Here is a 22499-nt window from a genome sequence, read left to right on the forward strand (position 1 = left end):
CTCCAGTCTTGTGCCTGGAGCTGCTTGGTTTCTCAGCTCCAATAAACGTCTTTGAAGTGACAGCTGTTTTAATAGGGCAGGCAGAAGTCGGTGTAATTCCACTTCAATCCCAACCTGGGTATAAAAATAATGAAGATGGAGAGTGTAAACAGAGAGTGGGGAACAGGAGGTGGAGGAAAGGTGACCTCGCAGCGTGCAGCCAGTTCCCTGGAGCCCTGGATTTTGTTTCTTGTCGGTAGCTGTTTGGTTTCGTTATTGCAAAGAACACTCTTCTTAAAAGCTTGGGGTTGGGGAGGCCCTTCCCTCGTGCGCAAGGGAAGCCGGGGAGAGCCAGCGCATGAAAATGTTGCTCGGCTGCAAACGCTTTGTGCAAAAGGACCGGGGAAAGGTTGCATGCGGGGGTATAGGATGCAGGTCTCTTACCTTAATAGACGCTCATGAGTATTAACGTCTTTCCTAATTTACCTTTGCCAGGGCTGCAGCTGCCCACCAAGTCTTAAGTGCCCAAAGGGGTTATAAACTGGGCAGAGCACCTTCTGCCTTCTGCAGAGTACCCCAATTTCTGCATCTGTGTTATCGGACAACAGCTGGTCCGGGGGTGGTGTTTTCTTGACCTGGGTGCCTAAATTGTACCGTCCATGCTTTTTGGGCAAAGATAGATGTTGTTTGCGGTGGTAGTTGTTATCCGTGGCTGCCTATCAATCTGTATCCGTATTGTTGTCATTATTAGGTTTACGGAGTTTTAATTTTGTGCTAGCTGCCCAGTTTACTGGGGAGTGTGGGAAGAACTCCTGATCCTAGCTTGACTACTACAATGCGCTCTATGTGGGGCTGCCCTTGAGGGCCACCTGGAAGCTTCACCTGGTCCAGAATGCAGCAGCGCAGGCAGTAATGGACTTGCCTCAGTATGCCCATGTAACACCTCTGCTTTGCAAGCTGCACTGATTGCTGGTTTGCCTCCGGGTGTGATTCAAAGGGCTTATAAAGCCCTACATGGCAGTGGGCCTGCTTACTTGAGGGACTGCCTGTCTCCCATAACATCTGCCCAGCCAGTTTGGCCCTGCAGGGTTGGCGCACTCCAGGTTCCTTCGATTAAACAGTGCCATCTGTTGGGTCCCCGGAAGCACGCCTTCTCTGTTGCAGTGCCAACCCTCTGGAGCGAGGTTCCCCCGAGAGCCAAGCGGCCCCCACCCTGCTGGGGTTTCGAAGGGCCCTGAGGACCCGGCCCTTCGTCCAGGCCTTTGGCCAGGTTGATTGAAGCCCCCTTTAGATTGCAAGGGTTGCTTTTTCTTTGTTCCCATCCAGCTTGGTAATTTTCGCCATCCCTTTTCTTTGTTTTTGTATTTTTTCTGTTTTCTTGGTTTTAAATGTTTTTAACAATTTGTAAACTGCCCAGAGTTGGGAACATGTATATTTAAATAATTCTCCTCCTGCTGTTGCCGCAGCATCTCTTCTGGTTCTTGACTGGCCGCTCTTGGGGGAAGGCTGACACCGAGGTTTTCTTCCATGGGGCTGGAGCTGGGGAGGGCATCACCTCTGCTCTTGGTTCAATCCCCTCACCTCTGTCACGCTCAGCACTAGGACCAAAGGGAAGGATAATAAGGAGCGTCCTGCAATTTCACATCAAAGGAAGGAAGACATAGCAGTCAGCAACGCACTGAAGGTGCCCCCGTTGCAGGGAGATTGTTGCCCTGCTCTTAGAGAGCCTCTGTTTTGTAGGCACCTTCTCTCTCTCTCATATATATGTGTGTGTGCAGTGACAGGCCAAAATGTCTTTCCTCCAGTGCTTGTAGCCTCGCTGGAGCTGCTGCTTGACAGCAGATGCTGTTTCTCCGCTTTCCCCAGGTCCTGCTGGTCCAGCGTGCTCCTCAGTGCTTGCTCAAACCCGCCGGGCGGTTTTCTTTCCTCTGGGCTGGCAGCCAGGGGAGGTCTGGAAAAGCAGTTGACGAGACACCTTCTGGCAGCTCTGGGGAGGTTGGGGGCACACAGGGCACACACAGAGCAGCACCCAGGAGAAGGGACAGACAGGTCCTTTTGCGTGGATGCAGGAGCATCGTAAGCATCCTTGCCCTGAGGACTTACATTCTGCTTTAGGCAGAGAAAGAAGACGTTTCCTTCCCAAAGTCCATATTGGGGTATAAATTGGTGAGTTTATGTTCTGCTTTCATCAGACTTTCCCTCTGCGTTGCTAGCTAAGGAAGAGGCTTATTTCCTCAAGAATGCATGGCATTCCCTCTTCTTTATTGGGAATATTTTGCGCTTGATTTGGGGTCACCTCGTCTGTATCTCAAAGCCATTGCGGTTTTTAGAGAGCAGAGTAAAAAGAGTAGATGACAGCCTTAGCTGATCTTGGAAAAGCTAAGAAGGTTTGGAATGTGGTCTTCCCTGAATGGGAGACTACCAGGAAATCCACAGATTGGGAAGCTGAGAAAATATCCTGGAAGAAGACAATGGTAGCCCACTTCCATCCTGTTGCCAAAATAGATCTCTCAAGTCACTGGGAATTCTGCTGCAGTTTACCTTTTTTCAAAAATTCCAGACTCTTCTTGGGTCATGTGGCAGCATTGTGTGATGGACTTTGTAACAGACCCAGGAAAACGTAGAAATGGCAGGAAGACATTGAAAGACGGAAACAGGGCCATTGCAGAAGAGGCAACTCAGCCCTGGGGTGGAGGGAAGCACAAGAAAGGGATTCAGAGCAACCCTGTCTTAATTACGCTAGGTATAAGTCGATCTAGAGAACTGCTTTGATAGGCTTTCAAGAGTCTGCTCCATTCCCCTACTAGCAAGTTAAGTTCTTTCCAACAATCCAGGTGGTTCTTGTTTCAAGCTTCCCAACCTTGCAGGACACATTGGGAGATGCAGAAAGTACCAAATAGACGTGACTAGTAAAAAAACTCCAATTTCACAAGGGCAAATGAATCCTGGTAAGAATTAGATGCTTTCCTGTGAATGGAAATAGAAGGCCAAGTGAAATCATAAAACCACAAGTATGGGCTCACTCCTTCCTGTTTCCATAGAACACTCCTTTTACAAAGGACTGACTCTGTTTTCAACAGAGAACTCATACCTGTCTTCCCCTGTACTCTGCCTCCGTGGATCCCATACAACAGAGCGTGGAAAAGAAAAACCAGAAACATTCACATAAAAAGGGAAAGACAGGTTTGTCTTGGTTGGGGGGCATGTTCCCTGAGATCCACACCTTCTCTTAGCCACATTTTGTGGGCGACAGCAAAGTGAAGCAGCCGGAATGGAAGAAGCCAAGCTGAAATCAAGGTGGCAGCAGAGATGGGAGCTGATGTTGGCAAAGGTTCATGCCCATCTGTCAAGGGCCTAATGGGTTTTTTTATAGTTTTTATTAAAATATTTTACATAGGTAATAAGAAATACATTCAAAGAAAGAAAAAAATAAGTAAACGTGGAAAAGAAAAAAGAAGATAGGAAAAAGAAGGTAAAAAAACAGAAGAGAATATATAAAGAAGTGGCTTCTGATCTTCTTCTTGGCAGTTATACATACAATTCTAATCAAACCCCTCTCTCTAAGGTTTCATCATAATTCCCTTCTTTCTATAACCTATTCTTTCTAAGCATAAAAACCATAAGTCACAAAATCATTTTCTTTCTTATGCAAAAAGTCCATAAGAAGTTTCCAGTATTGATGAATGTCAATAATGACCTTTCTCTAATCAAAGAAGTCAGTTTGGACATCTCAGCAAGTTCTGTCAGTTTCACCAACTGTTCCTCCATGGTGGAGGAATCTTTCCATTTTTGTGCATATAATAATCTTGTCACAGTAATCATATATTGAAATAATCTTCCATGGTTCTTTTCTAACTCTTTATCCATCGGTCCTAAAAGGAAAAGTTCTGGCTTCAGTTGAGTATTAATCTTTAAAATCCTTTGTATCAGTATATGTATTTGAATCCAATTTTTTAAAGCTTTTTTACATGTCCACCAAGCATGATAAAATGTCCTTTCATGTTGTTCACATTTCCAACATACATTTGAAATGTTCTTATACAGTCTAGATAGTTTCTCTGGCATCATGTACCAACGATATGTCATTGTATAGAAATTCTCTTTAAGACATAATGTAAATTTCAACCCTTTTAACCACATTTTCCCATTGATCCATCTATATATTATAACCAAAATCTTAGCCTGCTTTATCATACATTCTTTAACCTGTTCTTCCTCCATTTCAAATTTCAACAAAAGTTTATACATTTTAGCAATTACATGTTCATCATCAGTACACAATTGCATTTCAAGTTCTGTCTTACTTTTATCTATTTTAAATCTTTCCGATAACTGTAAATGGGAAAACCATTGACAATTATATCCTTCTGCCATTAGTTGCTCTCTTGATTTAATTTTATATTCTCCTGGGTGATTTTCCAATAATTTGTCTTTGCCTATTGTTTCTCTTCTATAAAATGTTTCTTGTGCTGAGATCTATAAAGATGTTTTCGGGCACAGCCTGGGTTTATATCTATTCCATAGTCTCAATATGGCACATCTAATAAAATGATTAATGTCCACATTAACTTTAATATTATCATGCCATAAATCTCCGTGTCTTTTGTCTCTCAGCAACACCCACTCTTTCATCCAAACCAAACAACGAGCTGCAAAATACAATTTCAAATCCAGTAAACCCAGCCCTCTTCTTTCCTATGCATCTTGTAACACTTTAACTTGTGTTTTTTCCCTTGCCATCCCAGTTTAGAAACATCTTTTTGCCATTGCTTAAATGGTACATCAGTTGTCACAACAGGTTTTGTCTGAAACAAAAACATCATTCTAGACAAAACATTCATTTTTATCACAAATTCTTCCTGTGACAATTATTTCTCCCATCTCAACATGTCCTTCTTAAGTTCATTCTGTGTCTTAACATAATTATTTTGAAAGAACATACAATTCATATTCATCATAACAATGCCCAAATACTTTATTTTTTTCTCAATCTTAAAACCAGTTTTCTCCATCAGTTCTATTTGATCTTCTATTTTCATATTTTTGTTAACAACTTTGCCTTCTGATTATTAATCTTAAAACCTGCTGGCATACCAAAGTCCTGTAATTTTCCCATTGTTTCTCCTCCCTCTAACGGATCCTCCAAAACTATCACTAGCTCATCTGCAAATGCCTTTAGCTTATAAATTTCTTTTTTAATCTTAACTCCCATTATTCTCTCATCTTGTCTTATGTCTCTATTCCGTACCTCAAGAACTAAAATGAACAAGAGCAGAGACAGTGGGCATCCTTGTCTTGTTCCTGTTTGAATCTCACAAGGTTTTATTAGTTCTCCATTAGCAATTATTTGTGCTTTCTGTGAGGTATAAATCAATCTTGCCCATTTAATAAAATTATTCCCAAGGTTCATATGTTCCAGAACTGTAAACAAGAAAATCCAGTTCAAATTGTCAAAGGCCTTCTCTGCATCTCAGAAGATCAATGCAGCTTGTTTTTCATTGTGTTGCTCCAAATGCTTCAAAATATCCATCGCGTTTGTAATATTATCTCATCACTGTCTTTTAGGTAAAAACCCACATTGATTTTCATGAAAAGGGTCTCACAGTTGTCAACACAGCATGTGGGTGCTCTGCAGAAGGGACATCCTGTTTTCAGGACTGTTAAGAAAGAAATGGGAAATAAAAATGCCCATATTGTGGTGTCTTGATACTATGGCCACTGAAGATGAACAGGAGTACTGCTCTGAAAATGTACAAAGCTGGAAAAAGTACAGAAAGGGGCAGTCAAAATGAGGGCGTGACTAAGCTGCGGTACTTAGAGGTGTAAATAATTGTGCAAAGTGAGGAGAAAGCATTTTATAATGTTAACAACCTGAGTCAGAGGTGAGGCAGCCAGGACAGAGAGAACTTGCTAGCAGAAGATGCAACGCTGGCTATCAACCCAAGTGGCTTGAAGAGATCAGAGAAATTCGTGGAAGATAAGACTGTCAAGGCCTGTAACCATAATGGCTATTTAGTGCTGCAATGTTGGAGGCAGGATACTGTATAATCCTGGTTTGTCAGGAGTCACAACTGGAGGCTTCTCTTGTGCTCCTGCCCTGTCAGTGGACATAGTCTCAGAGCAGAAGGCTAGTCTACAGAGAAGCCTTTGATCCAGGGGCGTCCCTTGGGGTGGTGTCAAAAAAGTCAAGGTAGTGGTCACACTCAGAAGATTGAATTCCAGAAGAGGTGAGGTATCTCAGTCACAGAGATATGATTGCCATCTTGATTTTTTTTTATACCCCGCCCAATGCCCTGGTGTGATCCAGCACCAGCCTTTCCTATGTCCTTAGGGGCAGTCCATGTAGTGTGTAAGAGGCATGGAAGTCTCTTTAATACTGCTGTGTTTGACAGTGTGAAGCCTGGAGTAGGGTTGTATGAATGTAGATGTTGAATAAAAACCTGGGAACCTGTTTTCCTCCAGTCCTACTTACGTGGGAGGAAGGTCAGTCTCCATCTAATGTTCTGAAGGTCAGCTAAAAGGCAATTCCCTCCCTCCCCCCAAATAATCCACTGAGCTTGCATAGGAGCTACAGAAAATTTAGTGTCAACTGGAAGAATAAAAACATAAAATTGGAGTTGAGATCAGTGGAATGGAAATAATGGCTGTCTGGTCTCCTGTTAAGAAATAATTTTGTGTTGCCAAGTTTTTTGCTGTGGTCTGTTATCATGTCTCATTTAGTTGTGATTGAATTCCTGAAGCAGATACTTGCAGATCTGGATCTGCCGGAGTCGAGTCTGATCCTGTGGGACAGCCACTAGCTCCAGAAGGTCCAAAAACAGAAACAAGGAGAGGACTTCGGTTGGTCCTCTTCCGCCAATACTCTAAATGGGCTCCCCAACCTGGTGCCCTCCAGATGTGTCAGGAGTTCCCAGCCTCCACCCATGCTGGAAATTATGTCCAAAGGACACCAGGTAGGGGGAGGCTGCATAGCAATGTAAACTGCAGACCATTAGCAGACAGTAGAAGTTCAAGAAGACCATTGAGCACAAAGACTGCCCTCTTTCCTTCTGCAGTGTGCCAGCCGCTCCTTCCTGGCAGAATGAACAGTTCTGTCAGCTCTAAGGAATCGCTTGGTGTTCTTGCATGTTCCTGTCACAGGGAGGTTTTGGGCTTTCCAGGGCTCACTTCCATCCTTCCCAGGCCAAAGTTCTTTAGCTTGTTGGCCTGAAAAGCACAAGGTGATGGGCAGGGTTGCTGGTGGGGTGGGGTGGGACGGGGGGCAGTGGAGGGGAGCTTTCCATTTGCAGCTGAGTTCACTGGGTGCTTTGCAGTAACATTCCAAAAAGTGGTTCATCATTTTTTTAAATACAGAATTAAATTAAGTCAGTTACAGTACTAGTTAGCTTCCTGTGTTCATCACATTGCACGGCATCCTTTTTGGCAGAAGGGAATTTAGGATCTCTTTTGTTGTTGCTGTTGTTCAGTTGTTAAGTTGAGTTTTGTGACCCCATGAACCATATTGCGCCAGGCCTTCCTGTCCTTCACTGCCTCCCTGAGTTTGCTCAGTGAACCATCTCGTCCTCTGCCGTCCCCTTCTCCTTTGGCCTTCCACCTTTCCCAGCATCAGGGTCTTCTCCAAAGAGTCCTCTCTTCGCATTAGGTGGCCAAAGTATCTGAGCTTGAGTTTCATTATCAATCCTTCCAATGAGCAGTCAGGATCTGTTTATTTCTTCACAATATTTATATTGGCAATTGACAGTTCCTGGTGGTCTTGGTGCCTTTCTCATTGAAAGGAATGAAACTTGGTCCTGAACTCAGACTGCACGATGTGTGGGCGAGTATTTTACGCCAGGATCTGGAATCCTTTTTTCCCACCCAGCAATTGGAGTGGCTGAGATCCAAGATGCCCTTCTGATGATTTGAACCTAAGAACTGTGTCAAACAGATGCAAATGCAGCTTGTTCTCTAGAACAGAAATATGGGGAGCTTGCTGTGGGGTGAAACCTGGACGCAGAGGACTTCCCGCGAGGCCCACAAGAAGAGTTACACATCTATTTCCAGAGAGGCAAGTGGGCCCCATTTTTGAGGCTGCTGGAAAACACAGAGTCCATTAAAAGCTTGCTTAATTCCTTGAAAAAAGCAAACAAACAACTTCATAGAAATTTTTAATGGGCGTATGAATATAAAGGGTGATGCCCCAGGGCAGAAGGATAATGTCTAAGACTCCAACAGCAATTAAACTTCATTGGGATAGAGCACACCGCTGGCTTTTTAATTGTTTTAAAAAATTGCATGGAACGTTTTCAAAGCAGCAGAAAACTCCCCCCTTCCCCCCCCCCCCAGGTATCCTTGCATTCTAAATGTGCAAATGGAAGACTTCTCTGATCTTTCCCCACTTTGCTTAGTCAGTAATCCTGATCTGCGTTACAGGATTATGTACCTAAAGTGCTTGGAATACAGTACTTTAAAAGCAATAAATTAATGGAAAGTGGTTATTAATATTTGAATCACTTCAGAATTGCCAAATGTTCATAGTGTGGCCAAGAAGGATTTGTGTGTGTGTGTGTATGCAAGTGGGTTGGTGTCTACGCAGGTACCCAAACACGCATCCATCTATCTGTCTGACTGCTCAGATCTTGACTTGCTAATAAAACTCTGTTTAATGTTAGAATTGTCCCTCAGGAGAATTTGGGATGTAGAACTGGGGTGAGTTTCTTTTTCCTGCTTTGGGGGGATACCAAGCAAACTCCTTGGATGTGTCACCTCTGGACAGAGTTTTGATGGAGGTTTTGGACGACTTTGGCAGGAATTGGCTGGGGGTAGGGGGAAGTGGATTTTAATGGAGTGGCAGTTTCTGTAGCTGAAATCCACCCAGCTGGAGCCCTTGACCCGCCTTTGATCCTTACTGCTGGAAGATCCTGGTGGGTGGGAGGGTGGGTGGGTGGGTAAAACACTTTTGTTGAGCTTAATCCAACTTTGGATTGTCAAGGGCTGAAGAATTATTTTTTGATGGTGTGGCATAAAAAAGATCTTGCCCTCAGGGCTGCTCATCTACTGTTCCCAGGGAGTTTAACAGCAGCGTAGGCATGTCGTAGTGTATGTGTGCACAGGTGCTGAAGACAAAATAAAGATAGGACATTGGGGAAAAGAGGCAAGCAAATGTTCCTCTTTTCTCCTGGGATGCAAGTCATCCTTGAAGCACTGCAAGGAAGAAGGAAGTCCTGAAGATGGGTCTGGGTGGCCCAGTTGGGAGTGAGGGCCTACCTAGGCAAGATGGAGATGGCTTTCCATGGTCATTGGTGTGAGAAGATACTGCTTCTGGTCACAGAGGGTCTGTTTCACTCCCGTGGCTGACAACTGTATTAAGAACTCTTTGTGGCCTTGAGAAGGACAGTTTCTCCTGCAGAATGTTGTTCGCCTTCAAGCTCTGGGTGCAACCTTTGCCCAACCTGCCTAGCACCCTCATGATCTGGCTGGCTGGGAATTCAGAAATGGCTGGTCCAGCACGTTGGAGGGCCTCTTGCTGGGGAAAGGCTGCAAGACCCGTTGTGATCACCAGTTAGCCTTCTGCCTTTGCCTATTTTCATGCCATTTCATGCTTGCTTCTACCTTTTACAGTGTTAGGAGACCCCCTCCAAATCTTGGCCTTGTTCCACCAGCCCTACTTGGCCAGGCCTTCTCAACTGGGGGGCAAAATATTTCCTTTCTGCCTTCTCCTACTCCTACCTCATTTCCTTCAACTCCATCCCCTCTTGTGTCTCTTGTGTCTTCGGGACCATCCTGTCTGCTTTCCCTGAAGGCCTGCTTTCTTCCCCCACTGAAGCATTTGGTGATGAGGTGCCTCAGAGCAGCTTGATATGACCCATCCTTTTGCTTCATGGACTCTCCAACCTTTGCACCCCTGCTCCTGTTTCTGGGGAGTGGGTCTGGCTTCTGAAGGCTTCCCTGCCTGCATGGAGAGGGCTGTGGTTTTCTTCTTCGGGGTATGATAGGTCCAGCCCCTCCAAAGCTGAGTAAGTTGGCTTCCTGTTCTGGCTGTTGGAGTCACCACAGATGGCCAACGAGCTGGATGCAGTGGAGAGAAGGGCCGAGCCCAACTGCCCTGCATTTTGCATCGCTCTAGCTCACTGTGGCAGGCTGTGGAGGCAACACGAGTGCAGGTGTGTGCAGAGTGACACAGGAGCTGAGGAGTAGGATTATTAGCAAGTGCTCTGGAGGCTACAAGGAAAGGACTTACGTGATTTTAATACAATGCCTCCGCAAGTCACAATTGTAAGGCCCAGAGGACTCGTTAAAATTAAGCTTCTTGTCAGAGCTAATTTTTATTGCAACTTTATTCTTTGTGTTTTGAAAGTACATTCCATTCCGTTAGGACAAATCATTTCTTTCTCTTCATTCAGGAAGCACCTCCTAGCACCCTTCATTAGCACAAACACTCCACTGGTGAAGCTTTCTCTTTTCTTCCTTATTTTTAAAAATTCTGCAACTCTTCTGTTCTTTGTACATTGCTGTATTCTGAGGCTCTCGGCATGATGCATACATGGATGGAATAAAATCTGCACATTTTTAAAGTGAAACCATGTTCACACAATGGCCACTTTCCCACAGTACATATAACCCAGTCAGGCACTAGCCCAGTAAAAACTACTTATCATACTAACTGGGTCGAAACCACTGGGGACGAAAACTCTACCCCCTTTCTCTAGACTGTCCAAGTGCTCCGTGAGCCCTCGCCCTAGGAGAATAGGGCACTACCTTCTCCTTCCCCATCGGCCAGGTGGGCAACAGTAGGCATGGCTTGGCTGCTGCAGCCGATCGCTGTTTTGGAGGCGTGTTCTCTGGCGCCTGGCTTTGGCAGCGGATTCTGTAATGGGGAGACTTGCCTTTCTCATCTGCTCTTCTGCTCCATCCCATTTTCCTGCAGGACTTAATAAGTTATGCCTCCATCATTCAGTCAGCCAAGCTGCAGGAACACTGAAACCCCCTCCATTAACCTGTCTGTGCATGACCGAATTGTTGATGCTGCTGCTGATTCTATCTGTTCAGTCGTGTCTGATTCTTGGCGATTCGATGGATCAGCTCTCTTCGCGTTTTCCGATCTTGTACGGCTTCTTTCAGCTGTTTTATGCTCTGGCCGGTGTCGGCTTTGATGGTGTCTCGCCACCATGTTTTCTGGCGGCCTCGTTTCCTTTTACCGCTGACCACCCCGAGCATACTGTAACTGCCTTTTCCAGCGAGTTTGATCGCATGACGTGGCTGAAATAAGTAAGGCGGAATTTTGTGATTTTGCCCTCCAGCGATATGTCTGGTTTTATATGCTCCAGTACTTGCTTGTTTGTCACTTTTGCTGACCAAGCAATGCACAGGAGCTTCTCTAACACCACAGTTCGAATGAGTCAATTTTCTCCTTGTCTAGGTTTGTCATGGTCCAACTTTTGCAACCATAGATAGCTATGGGAAACACAATAGTGCAGACTGATCTGCGTATAATTGCAAGGCCGATGTCCTTGCTTTTCCATACTCACTTCATGCGCATCATTGCTGTGCGACCCAGTGCTATTCAATGCTTTATTTCTGGACTGCATTCATTGCTTTGATCAATCTGCGATTCTAGGAAAGTGAATTAGCTCACTGATGCCAAGGAAGTCGATTTTCAATCTGGTCATCTCCCATCTGATGATATCCAGTTTACTCTGGCTCGTTCCTCGGACATTCCACGTTGCTATTCAATGTATCTTCATGCAGTGCAGACCCTTGCTTTCACCGATGGTGCATCAGCAGCTGGGATTCCTGCTGGAGTTGCCCCAGGTGCATCATTAATGCCTTGACTACTCACTGCACATCCTTGCTCTGCCCCAGTAGCTTGTTGGGTAGCTTCTGACCTGGGGGTCCGACTGTTGGGCACCCTATCTGATTCGTTTGAGATTCTTTCCATAAAATGTCTTGGCAAGGTTTTTACAAGGTAGGTCACCAGGTCTTTCCTCAACCCTCCCCATTTATCCAGGCTTGGGGGAAGGCTAAATCAAATTCTTAAGCCACTAGTTCACTGCTTCCTCAACCCATTACCCTCCTTATCACCACTGACCCCTCAAGCGTGTTGTGAGAACAGGGTCATTGGCACAAATGGGCCCAGTTCACTCTGCCCAGCTATCTCCAAGTTTTGAACATGACAGAACAGTAATGTGTATGTGGGTTTGTGGGTCATAAGATGAGAGCTTACATGGCAGAGTTATGCATGGAGGGGCATTGAAGAACCATGACTTATCAAGCCCATGCCCATTACACTTTGCCACATGGGTGTGACATGTTCTCCAGGGATGGCAAACTTATTCTCTCTCTATGATCTTCCTTTGTGTAGGCAAAACATTATCATTTAGTGAGGCCTTTGTTCAGGATTGGGGAGGTGGGGCTTCAATAACATGGATATGGCTGCGATCTTGACTCCTTTTGACCCCCCCCCCCCCGATATATACGCAGGACTGGCTTAATGGTGCCCTTTTAAGACTAGAAAACAGAAGTATGAAGATCATGTCATTGTAGGCATAGAGCGTGTGCTTGAAGCTCCAAGTTAGGCACGATCTTGTTCCATTTGAGTCTTGGCCCAGATGTAGTTTATGGGACGCAGCTTTGATCCTCTTGGTGGACAATCTGCACTGGGGTCTAGAAGGGGAAAGAGGTTCGGGTTGCAATGGGGCATTGAACGGCTTTTGATAGCATCTGCGGTTGTCTTCTGGAATATCAGGGCTGGGATTTGGAGGCACCATTTCCAGTGGGAGGCTGTCGGTTGGATTTTTTCACCTGTTGGAGTCTCACAAAGGGTCCCTGTTTTATTTGTTTTGTATTTAATGTCTACGTGAGATGTCTGGGAGGAAAAAAAAGTTACCCTTGTTGCATCTTGAAGACTAACTTTTAAAAAAAATTGCATCAGCTTTTATGGAGCTCGATCCACTTCATCAAACACATGACAAGGAAAGAGTGTTTTGTGTATTCATAGTTATTCTTGGCAGTGGGAAAATGAGGGGGGGATGTGGTAGGAAGAGGCAGAATTGTTTGGAGGCTGACAGCCAAGAGAAGATTGCAGTAAGAATGTCAAGAAACATTATTTCCAGCAGACTGTCCATTTTAGAGCCTGGCTGCAGAAACTTCAGAGAGTGTTGTGCTCCTTGAAGGCGGTAGACTTGTTATCCGGGGAGCTTTAATGTTGTGATTACACAAAAGCAGTTGTTTTTAATAACAGGAAGGTAAAACACAGAGCAGGTTTTAAAGTGACTCTGCAAAAGGCTATTAGACATGAGACAGATGCTCTTTAAAGCTTTAATCTGACAAGAAGCCCTCTTCTTATTCAGTCTGCCTGAAAGGGCATTAGATCTTCTTTGCATTTAAGCCCTTCCATTTCATCTGTGAGTCATTCTTGGTCTCTTTTCCCAAGTCGAGCCACTAGGAGAGGAGTGATAGGATGTCCAGGGAGAGGGGATGGAGGCAAGCAAAGGATGCTGAGGGTGCCTGATGCTGGCAGTGGCCTGAATGAGGGCCAGCAGGTCATCTGAACAGGACAGACATGCCAGGCAACTCAGGGAGGGTTGTCCTCCTCTTGAGAAGGCAGTGTAGGGGTGCACGTCGACTACTTCTTCAGCTGCCACACAGGTGGAGTGCTGATGGTGGCCAATAGCAGGTTTGCACCGCTACAGCTGACGGGCCCGTTGTGTCTGTGCTTCTGTTCGTCACTGGTAAGGTGGGACCACGCATACTTTTGGGGTGAGTGGTTTTCAGCTGGTGGACTTAGACTTGCCAAAGTGGTTGCCACAGCAGCTCTTCCACCACTGCGGTATAAGGTTGTGCAGCCCAGAATTTTTTTTTCTTAACTTAGAGGCGCTTTCTTGTCTGCAGAGTTTGGAATCAACTCTTGGCCAGCCAGACAACCTCTCTGGGTCCACCTCTAAAACCCAGTGTGTTTTAGCCAGAACCTTCACCAGGGTCTGTGAAAGGCTGCATTCACACAGCTCCCTAAACCAGTAACCCTGATTTACAAACCACGTTAAGTCTTTGTGCGTTGAGTGAACTGGATCATTGTGTTAAGTCATAGTGTGGCTTATTTTAGCTTAGCATGTGGTGTGCGTGCAGAATATGTTATTCCACTTTTACACAAATATCACAAGATCCTGGCCCATTTCTTTCCACAACATGGAGTCTTTGTGCAGACGGTGAAGCCCCAGGTGGGTTGGGACTGGGGGTCCTGAAGGGCTGCCCTCTCTTGTTCAAGCTGCTTCAGCTTTAAGGTGTTTCCAACCGGCCCTGTTTCCTTTATACCTGCAAGTCTGGCTTTGGTTCTCCTTTCCAGGAGAATTCTGTTCCACCTCTTCTCTGCAGGCCTTCCCTGTTTAGACAGGACACTTGCCAGTTGAAGCAAACTGTGCTGCTGGTTTTTAAATGCTTCTGAATTTTAATGCTTTTGGTTTCAGAATCATTTTAGTTGTTCTTCTGAGTTTGCATGACATGCCCAACTCATCTTGGAAGCCCTTGCAGAAAACAGCAGGAGAGGGGAAGATGTTCACATTTAATAAGGGAAGCCTTGGTCAAGCAACTAGCTGGTCTTTGAGACCCCTTATCTCTCTAGGACCAAAGATTCAGGCGAGGTGACTTGGCTCTGATTCCTCTTGCTGCAGAATTTTAACCAAAACTGAGAAAACAATTGCAGCAGGCTAAGGTGATACTCAGCTAGCATGCATGAAGTCCCTTGGTGTTCCTTCTTTCTTGCTTTAATGCTTCCTTTTTCCTAACTCTCTCTCACAGCTCTTCCCCTCCTGGAGTTTTTGAGAAGGAATACGAGCTCTACCGAGACTACAGCTCAGACGGTCAGCGGCTCCACTACCGGTAAGCAGTTTCACTCGAGTTTTGAACCTGAATGCATGGAAATGGGAGTTGCACTTGGTCTTGTAGCGGGGTTGGAACCCCGGCGGAGGTTCATGGCAGAATATCTGTCAGGTAGAGCTTTGGGGCCAGGGACGCTGGCCATGGCTAAAACTGTAGGCTGGCTCTGCTCTCTTGGCTAGTGGTGGGATAGGAACGGAACAAAATAAATCCCCAAGAGCCAGTCCCTCCCTAATGGGCCAGGTGTTTGGCTCTTAGAAGCGGCTGGGCTGACAGCTCTATTGAGTTTGCCTTCTGCATGCAAAGTGGGAGAGAAGGTTCCTCCAAGCCCATGATTATTCCTGGTTTCAGAGGTGATAAAATTTGCATCTCAAACAGAAGGATGCCAGGCTGTGAGCTTCCTCTGCTCTATAATCTTGTCCCTTGAATTGCACCCAGTTGTTTGCTCTGGAGCCAGCATGCAACAAACTGTCAATATTTGCTCTCCTTAGTCATTATTACCTATCTTTGTCTTTAAAAGGAGGCAGCGAGGTGGGGAGAGACACTGGCACAGACATTTTCTGCCCTCGTTTTTTTTTATTCCTGCTTGCTCGGGGCAGGGCTGACATGAAGGAGGCCGTGTCCAGAAGGGGGTGTGAAACGGATCACAGTAGACACCATCATTCTACTCGGCTGGCATGGGTGGGTGGAAGACTTCCTCTATCAGACATAGACATCTTTCCGGAGATGGACCTCTGAGCCTCTAATTTAGTTCCAGCCATATTGGCCCCATTAGACAAATTAATTTATGTTGGCTGCCTGGCTTGTCAACTTCATCTCTACTTTGATAGAAAGGCAAGGTCGGGAGGCAAGGAACCCCTCGGTCTTGCCTCTCAGAGGGCCCATCAACTTCTGCTCAGCTTGGCTTCTTCAAAAGCTTTTTGGCATCAGCAGCTTTGCTGCTTCTTTGCAGGAACACAAGTCTCAGAAATGGGGGTGGAGGGCAGTGGGAAGTTTCAAGGGAGCTGAAAACGGTGGGAAAAGAGGCTCTGTTCTTTCCTTCTGCTTCTCTCCCACTCTCACCTCACCTCTGAGCAAACAGGTTTTAGAGATTGGTTTTGCAGTAATAGTAAGCCACCACCCTTGCTCCAAGTTGGATTATTAGCCCAAGAGTATCTCTTTTGACTGGCCTAAGATGCAGAGATCTGTCCAGTTCATCTTTCTAGACCCACAGTGGCCAGCCAAATTCCTCTGAAGACTGCCAGCAGGATGCAAAAGCACTGTTTTGTGGAGGATATAGTCCATATCCTCCTTTTGTGGAGGATATAGTCCACAGAGGATATAGTCACTGTTCTTCCATCTGAGCCATAGAGGAAAACAAAGGTCTTGTGGTTTGAAGAGCAGGACCTCAGCAGTAGCCACCAGTCATAATTGGTGATAAGAAAACCATCACCCGACAGGTACACAGGTCTCCGTTCCAGCTGGCCAAGGTTGGGCAAACCACAAGAACGTTCTTACTTGCTTCCCCACGTCTTTGCCAGCAGAGTAGTTGAACACCTGAGCACAGCATGGAGAGTTCTTACCGGTTCTACAGCAAGATTTTTATTTACTTATTTTTTATTTATATTTCAAATTTAGATACCACCCATCTCATGAGGAAGCGACTCTGGGCAGCTTACAATAAAAACAACAAATATTAGTTAAAATACAATAAAAATAGTATAAAAATACAATAAAACCACATACATACATAAATAATAATATCTTCCAAGATGCAGGTGATCGAAAAGATATTAACATATGGGAGCCTCTTCAAGGTGCTAGCCACCCCCAGGGTTGGTTGCCCCTTCTCTCACCCCATGCCAGTTGGCAGAGCCAGGTCTTGACTGCTTTCTGGAAGGTCAAGGGAGTAGGGGCCTGCCTCACCTCTGGGGGGAGGGTATTCCATAGGGCAGGGGCCATGGCAAAGAAGACTTTCCTTCTGGGCCCCCCCAGTCGGCATTCTTTCATCGATGGGGTCCTCAGCATACCCTCTCTGCTTGACCGGGTGGGACGGGTTGATAGAATAGGGGTGAGACGGTCCTCAGGCAACCCGGTTACCTGAGGTTTGAGCCCCCCTTTCCAGTTCAGCAGGATTTAATACTGAGCCCAGGTCTGGTCTAGGTCTGCAGCAGGGCATGGCTACAAGAAAGCTGCCCGCTGTTTTCTCTAAGGCCCTTGAGTACAAAATGGGCAACGTTGGAGTGTATCTTCCATTCAGGGGTAACATAATGGAACCTGACCTTGACAAGCAGAGCACCCCCTCCAAAATGATTGGGTTCTCAGCGCCCATCCCTACCCATCCCCTCTGGCCAACGTCCAGGCTGGATGTGGGGACTTGGAACTGTAGTCCGGCAGCTCAGTAAGACTGAAGAAAGCTCGTCTACAGACCTTGGAACTCATTCCTACCATTTGACCAAGGAAAGAGAAAGGGCAGGAGCAGGAAGACTTGATGCCGAGCCTCTGGGTTCAGCAGGCTGCAGGTTTAGCAGCAGCAGCAGTGGCTTGACCGCAGCTTTTCTCCTTTCCAAGAGGAATGGATTGCCATGTGGAAGAAAACTTAGGGGTGATTACTTTGAAGGAGGGCAAACTCTACCGTTCTTCCTTCTGTTGCCCCTCCGGAGGCACATGGCCAGTTCCACTGGCAAGGATGATCTATCGTTGCCTACATACCTCCGGCTTCCCCAGCGTGGCACTTTCCAGAGCTTTGGGTGCTACAGTGCCCACAACTCCCCGCCCTTGAGCAAGACTGCCCTCATCATTCTAAAGAGAGATAGTTGGCCAATAATGTTGTCTTTCAATTATTTCATAACGTACAGGCTGAAATCATGAGTGATGAACCAGTAAATCCCATGATCCATTTTCAGCTTTCGCTGATAAGTTAATGTGCGCCAAAGGACTCTGCTATTTAAGAAGAAGGAACCCTACAGAGCAAGCCAGTTTGATGGAGTGGTTAAAGGCACTGGAGTAGAAGCCAGGAGACCCTGAGTTCTAGTCCTGCCTTGGGCATGCAGCCAGCTGGGTGACCTTGGGCCAGTCCCTCTCTCTCAGCCCTGGGAAGAAGCAGGCAAGGGCAAACCATTTCTGAAACACCTTGCCAAGTAAACTGCAGAGGCTTGTCGCCAGAAGTCCACACTGACTTGAAGCCCCCGCCCCTCCTTCCAAAATCTTATAGAAGCATCATTCCTCAGGTTGGCTGGGTTTTTGGGACTTCCATCCCTCCTCCATTCTCTGGACTACAGAGAAATAAGAGTCCATTCCAATTCTGGGTTCTCTATTGTCTAGGTGTGCGCAAGACAAATTCTTTTTCAGCTCCAGAGCTTCCTCCTTCCTGGGGGAATTACATTTCTTTCTTTCTTTTTTAGAACTCTGTATCCATAATTCAAAAGATGGCTACATGCCCTAGTGATTATTAATATCTCGTTCTCTGTACGTGTCTCATTTTCTGCCAGCGTTAACTGCCTTTGGTGGCTCACTGATGGGGTCCAGAGGGTTTGGCCGCATGAGAAACCTAAGCATTTGGGCTTCTGGGAAACGGTGAAACACATCAGCCTAGTGCCCTGAGCCACAGAGAAGAGGCGCGTTAAATAAATGTTAGAGATGATTAAGACAGGGATGGAAACACAATGACAAAATGTCATCCTGTTGATACAGAAGCCTTGGTGGCAGTGACGTTCAGAACCCCTCAGATGGTCCTTTGCTCATCTCAGCATGGAGACTGTAGCGCTGGAGGAGGGGCAGGGAAGCACAGCTGGAACCCTGGCGGTTGTTTGGTGCAGTGTTTCTCAACCCTGGCAACTTTAAGATGGGTGGACTTCAACTCCCAGAATTCTGTGCTGGCTGGAGAATTCTGGGAGTTGAAGTCCAGATGTCTTAAAGTTGTCAAGGCTGAGAAACACTTCTCTAGAGTAAAGGTATAAAAAGTGCAGGTCTAAGAGCCGTCACAGAGAAGCTCGTTGTCCCCTCTGGATTTCCATGGTCTCAGATGGAAGGAGGACATTAACAAGTCCTTCCAAGACAGCCTCACCAACCGGGCAGGTTCAATCCTGGCCAGGCGGTGTCCGGTGCAACTCAGTGCAGTATTGTAAAAGGTTTTATAGGTCATAACCAGACCTTTGAAATGGGCCCAGGAGCCCATTGGCAGTGATTTCAAGAGAAGTAGTAATAAGGCATTTGGGGCAGTGGGGACAGTTCTGACACCGGGGACGGTTCTCTGCTGCTTTCGCCTCCTTCGATCTAGCCTGCAATCCAGCATAGTAAATATCATAATTCTGCACTTTGCAAATGAACAAAGATTACAATCATCTGTATTCAAAGCGTGCAATTCGCTATTTTCAAAACAGACAAAATGACAGCCCGCATGGATGCCACAATTTCTACCTTGTGGTGCATCTTTCTATATAGATTTCAAAGTTATTAATAGGAGCATCTTTTATGCAGCCCTTTGAATCTTTTGCAGACCTTCATCCTTACAATGCCTTGCGAGATATGGAATAAACATTGGGCCCCAGAGAGCGAGTACATGTCATGGGCTCAAGAGAGCTGTCCTGAAAATGCATTTAGATCCAGTCTGATGCTCCACCACACACAGGCATATACTGGCTAGAATTCCTAAAACTGCCTTCTGCGGCCTGGATACTCTTCCTGGATAATTCAGGAGAAGGAAGATGGAATGATGAAAGACTGGTGTAGTGGGGAAGGGGCTGGTCTGTGCGTGGGGAGACCCAAGCTCTAGTCCCATCTTCAGCCCTGGAAGTTCCCTGGGGGAACTTTGAGTCAGCCCTTCCCTTTCAGCCCAAGAGCCAGATGTGGGGTAGTGGTGACGGTGCTGGACTAGGAACAGGGAGATCCAGGTTCCAGTCTCCCCTCAGCCATGGAGGCTCCCTGGGGGAGTATGAAACTCCGGCTGTTTTTTAAGTGGATTGCACCATTGCAGAGCCATTTGGCTTTTTGGGTCATACCCTGTGGGCACCAGTGTATGGACACTTGGTGGAGTCTGATGCAGAAACACCTGCTGCTTTTCCCCCCATTCAGTGCTGAGGCTAAGTGCAGGCCTGGTGCCTTCAAAGTCTGCATCTCCTGAGGCTTTGCTCCACATCTTGTCTGGTGGAGATTCTGGAAGATTCAAAGGCCTGCTCTCCAGCCAGCCCAAAGAGAATCTGCCAACTGGCTTTCGGATTTCTTTTCTTTTCTTTTCTTTTCTTTTCTTTTCTTTTCTTTTCTTTTCTTTTCTTTTCTTTTCTTTTCTCTTCTCTTCTCTTCTCTTCTCTTCTCTTCTCTTCTCTTCTCTTCTCTTCTCTTCTCTTCTCATCTCTTCTCTTCTCTTCTCTTCTCTTCTCTTCTCTTCTCTTTCTTTTTTTTTGCATTAGCAGCACGGCCTCCTTCCACTCCACCCACCAAACTCATTTCACATCCCATCTAGCACGTTTGCCCTTCTTTCACTCTTGCCCCCCATGCTAGTTCAGGGATGAGAGGTCTCCCTGTCCGACCTTATGATCAGTTGTCAGCATCGAATAGGAATGATCAGTTTGCTATTTTTGTTCAAGGTGCTCAGGGTTGCTTAAGGAAATCAAAAGCTGCCCCTTTTTCCCACTGCATTTGGCTCGCCTCCATGGCCAGCGGCCCATCTGTTCTTTGGCCATGATTAAATATGCATTGAAAATGGGAGCTCCCCTGCAGAAGGAGCAGCACTGTGATCTTTTATGCTGCCCTGCAAGATCAGCAGCACTGTTGACGTTGGAAGCCAGGGAGGTTCCCCAGGGAGGTGATGGGCCCCCCTAAGCAGAATATCTTCAAGGGGAGGTCGGATCGCCGTCTGCCAGGATTCACCTGGATTCCTGCATGGAGCAGAGGGTTGACTTGATGTCCCTTTCCTACTCCTGGAATCTCATTTCTTGATTTTTTAGGAGAGATTAGACGCTTTTCATGAAGGAGGAGCCCCATGCCCAGCCTGGTGACTCTCTCCCTTAGCTTCTGCCCTTGCTTTTCAAGGAACCCTCATGGCCTTTCTCCTCATCCTCCAGGCCACGGGCTTTGTTTCAGGCATCCCAGAGCAGGGCAAGGAAATGAGTAGGAGGGAAACGAGGTGGAAACCTTCCCCCTTTTCCCAGGCTGTGCCAGTGTCATCACTCTTCTAGGCACCACCGAGTTTCCCCAACTGCTGGAACTTGACTGCACATAGCCAAAGGCCTCTGCGGGTCCATCTGTTTGTTCCCCAGGTTAATAGTTTACCAAATACATTGAAGGCATGCAGGAAAACCTGTTGTAATTAAAACCTGTCGGTATGTAAAACCTAAGTCAGTTGGCCACAAAAGCCGTTAAAAAGTATTGCATCTTATTTCCTGGCAGCTGTGGCCAAGAACAACGCCCTTTAAGCAGGTCTCTGACCTTGGCTTTCAAAGCAGAGGTTTTGTCTTATCCAGAAACTGCAGGAGAATGTTGGGAAACACCTGTCTGTGGCGTATGGTGGGCAAAATAATAAATGGCAAATTCTCTTTCCAGCATCATTGTATTTGAAGATGGGTTCCCTCTGTAACCCTGGGATGCTCCCTATAGATAACAGAGGTGATCTGAAATCCTCTACAGTTTCTGCGTAACTGGCTGGGGGAAGGTGGCAGAGAGGCCCTGGTGTGATCTTACTGAAGTTTATTCTCTTCGGCCACTTGCGCGGTCAATTGTTGCGTCCTGCGTGGTCTTTCTAGGCATTTTGGCCAAAGAATAGTCCCATGGAGCCCACTGATGGACAGAAACCAAGTATCTGTAAGTTATAATTTGCCCATTGTGTCGCCTTTTTCCATGCCTGTGCAGTGATTTGGAAAAATCTGCACTTTGCATATTTCCAGTTCTGCTGTATTCCTTTCTTCACATTTCAGTTGCACATAATCATGGAACTCTGTGTGTGTTGAGCAGAGAAAGGAACTTCGGTGCAGAAAAGCAGGGCAATTTTCCAGCTCTATAAACAATTTTTGGAGATGGCATGTGGTTCTGGCTACAGCAGCTCGGTGAAATTTTCAGGACAAGCTCTCATCCCAAATACATCAAGCTGTCGTCCCAGTGTTGCAGTGTTTGGGCGTGCACTTGCCATTTTTATTTCTGGGATCCCTTGCCAAAGAACATGGATTTGGATTTAGTGTTGACGACTAATTCTTTTTTTGTACAATGGGAACCCAAACACAACTCCATTAATTTTTGATGTCTGTCTGTCTTAAGAACCCTGATGTAAATTGTATGTAAGGTTTTCTTTTACTTGTCCTAAGGGAATAATCAGAGTTTTCTCATGCAACACTTTGATGAACATGTACAACTGAATAAACGTTTGTCTACGACATTTGCCATCTGAATGGAGTATTGGGGGTAGGTGCAAATGCAGACTCGATTTCCCACCTAGCTGACCCTAGCTGGGCTTAAAAGGCTAAGCAAGGCTGGAACTGGGTCTTACTTGGATGGGAGACCACTGGGAAATATCAGGACTGTGGGCTGGGCTGGGAAGTTGAAAAAACATTCCCAAAAAGGCAGTGCAAACCGTTTCCATCTAGTTGCCAAGAAAATGATGTAGATGTTTCCAGCATTTAAGTTTGTTTTAAAGAAGACATTGCCTTTCATTTACATTTACATCAACTTAATTATAGTCAGTGTGATTTCTCTCCAGCCTG

General features: G+C 46.0%; 1 protein-coding gene across 2 annotated transcripts in view; it reads left to right on the forward strand.

The window, feature by feature from the left end:
- Positions 1–22499, forward strand: part of ARHGAP39 (Rho GTPase activating protein 39) — a 137032-nt gene that overhangs the window by 55694 nt on the left and 58839 nt on the right. For both annotated transcript variants that reach the window (XM_088148878.1, XM_088148879.1), the window contains one exon: positions 14752–14832. In XM_088148878.1, the coding sequence (XP_088005004.1) occupies positions 14752–14832 (81 nt within the window). The remainder of the gene's footprint in view (positions 1–14751; positions 14833–22499) is intronic.

Source organism: Python bivittatus, unplaced genomic scaffold, assembly GCF_059951505.1.
Source record: "Python bivittatus isolate LINGU-HERP-01145 unplaced genomic scaffold, Pbiv_v1 ctg000590_np1212, whole genome shotgun sequence".
Classification (NCBI taxonomy): domain Eukaryota; kingdom Metazoa; phylum Chordata; class Lepidosauria; order Squamata; family Pythonidae; genus Python; species Python bivittatus.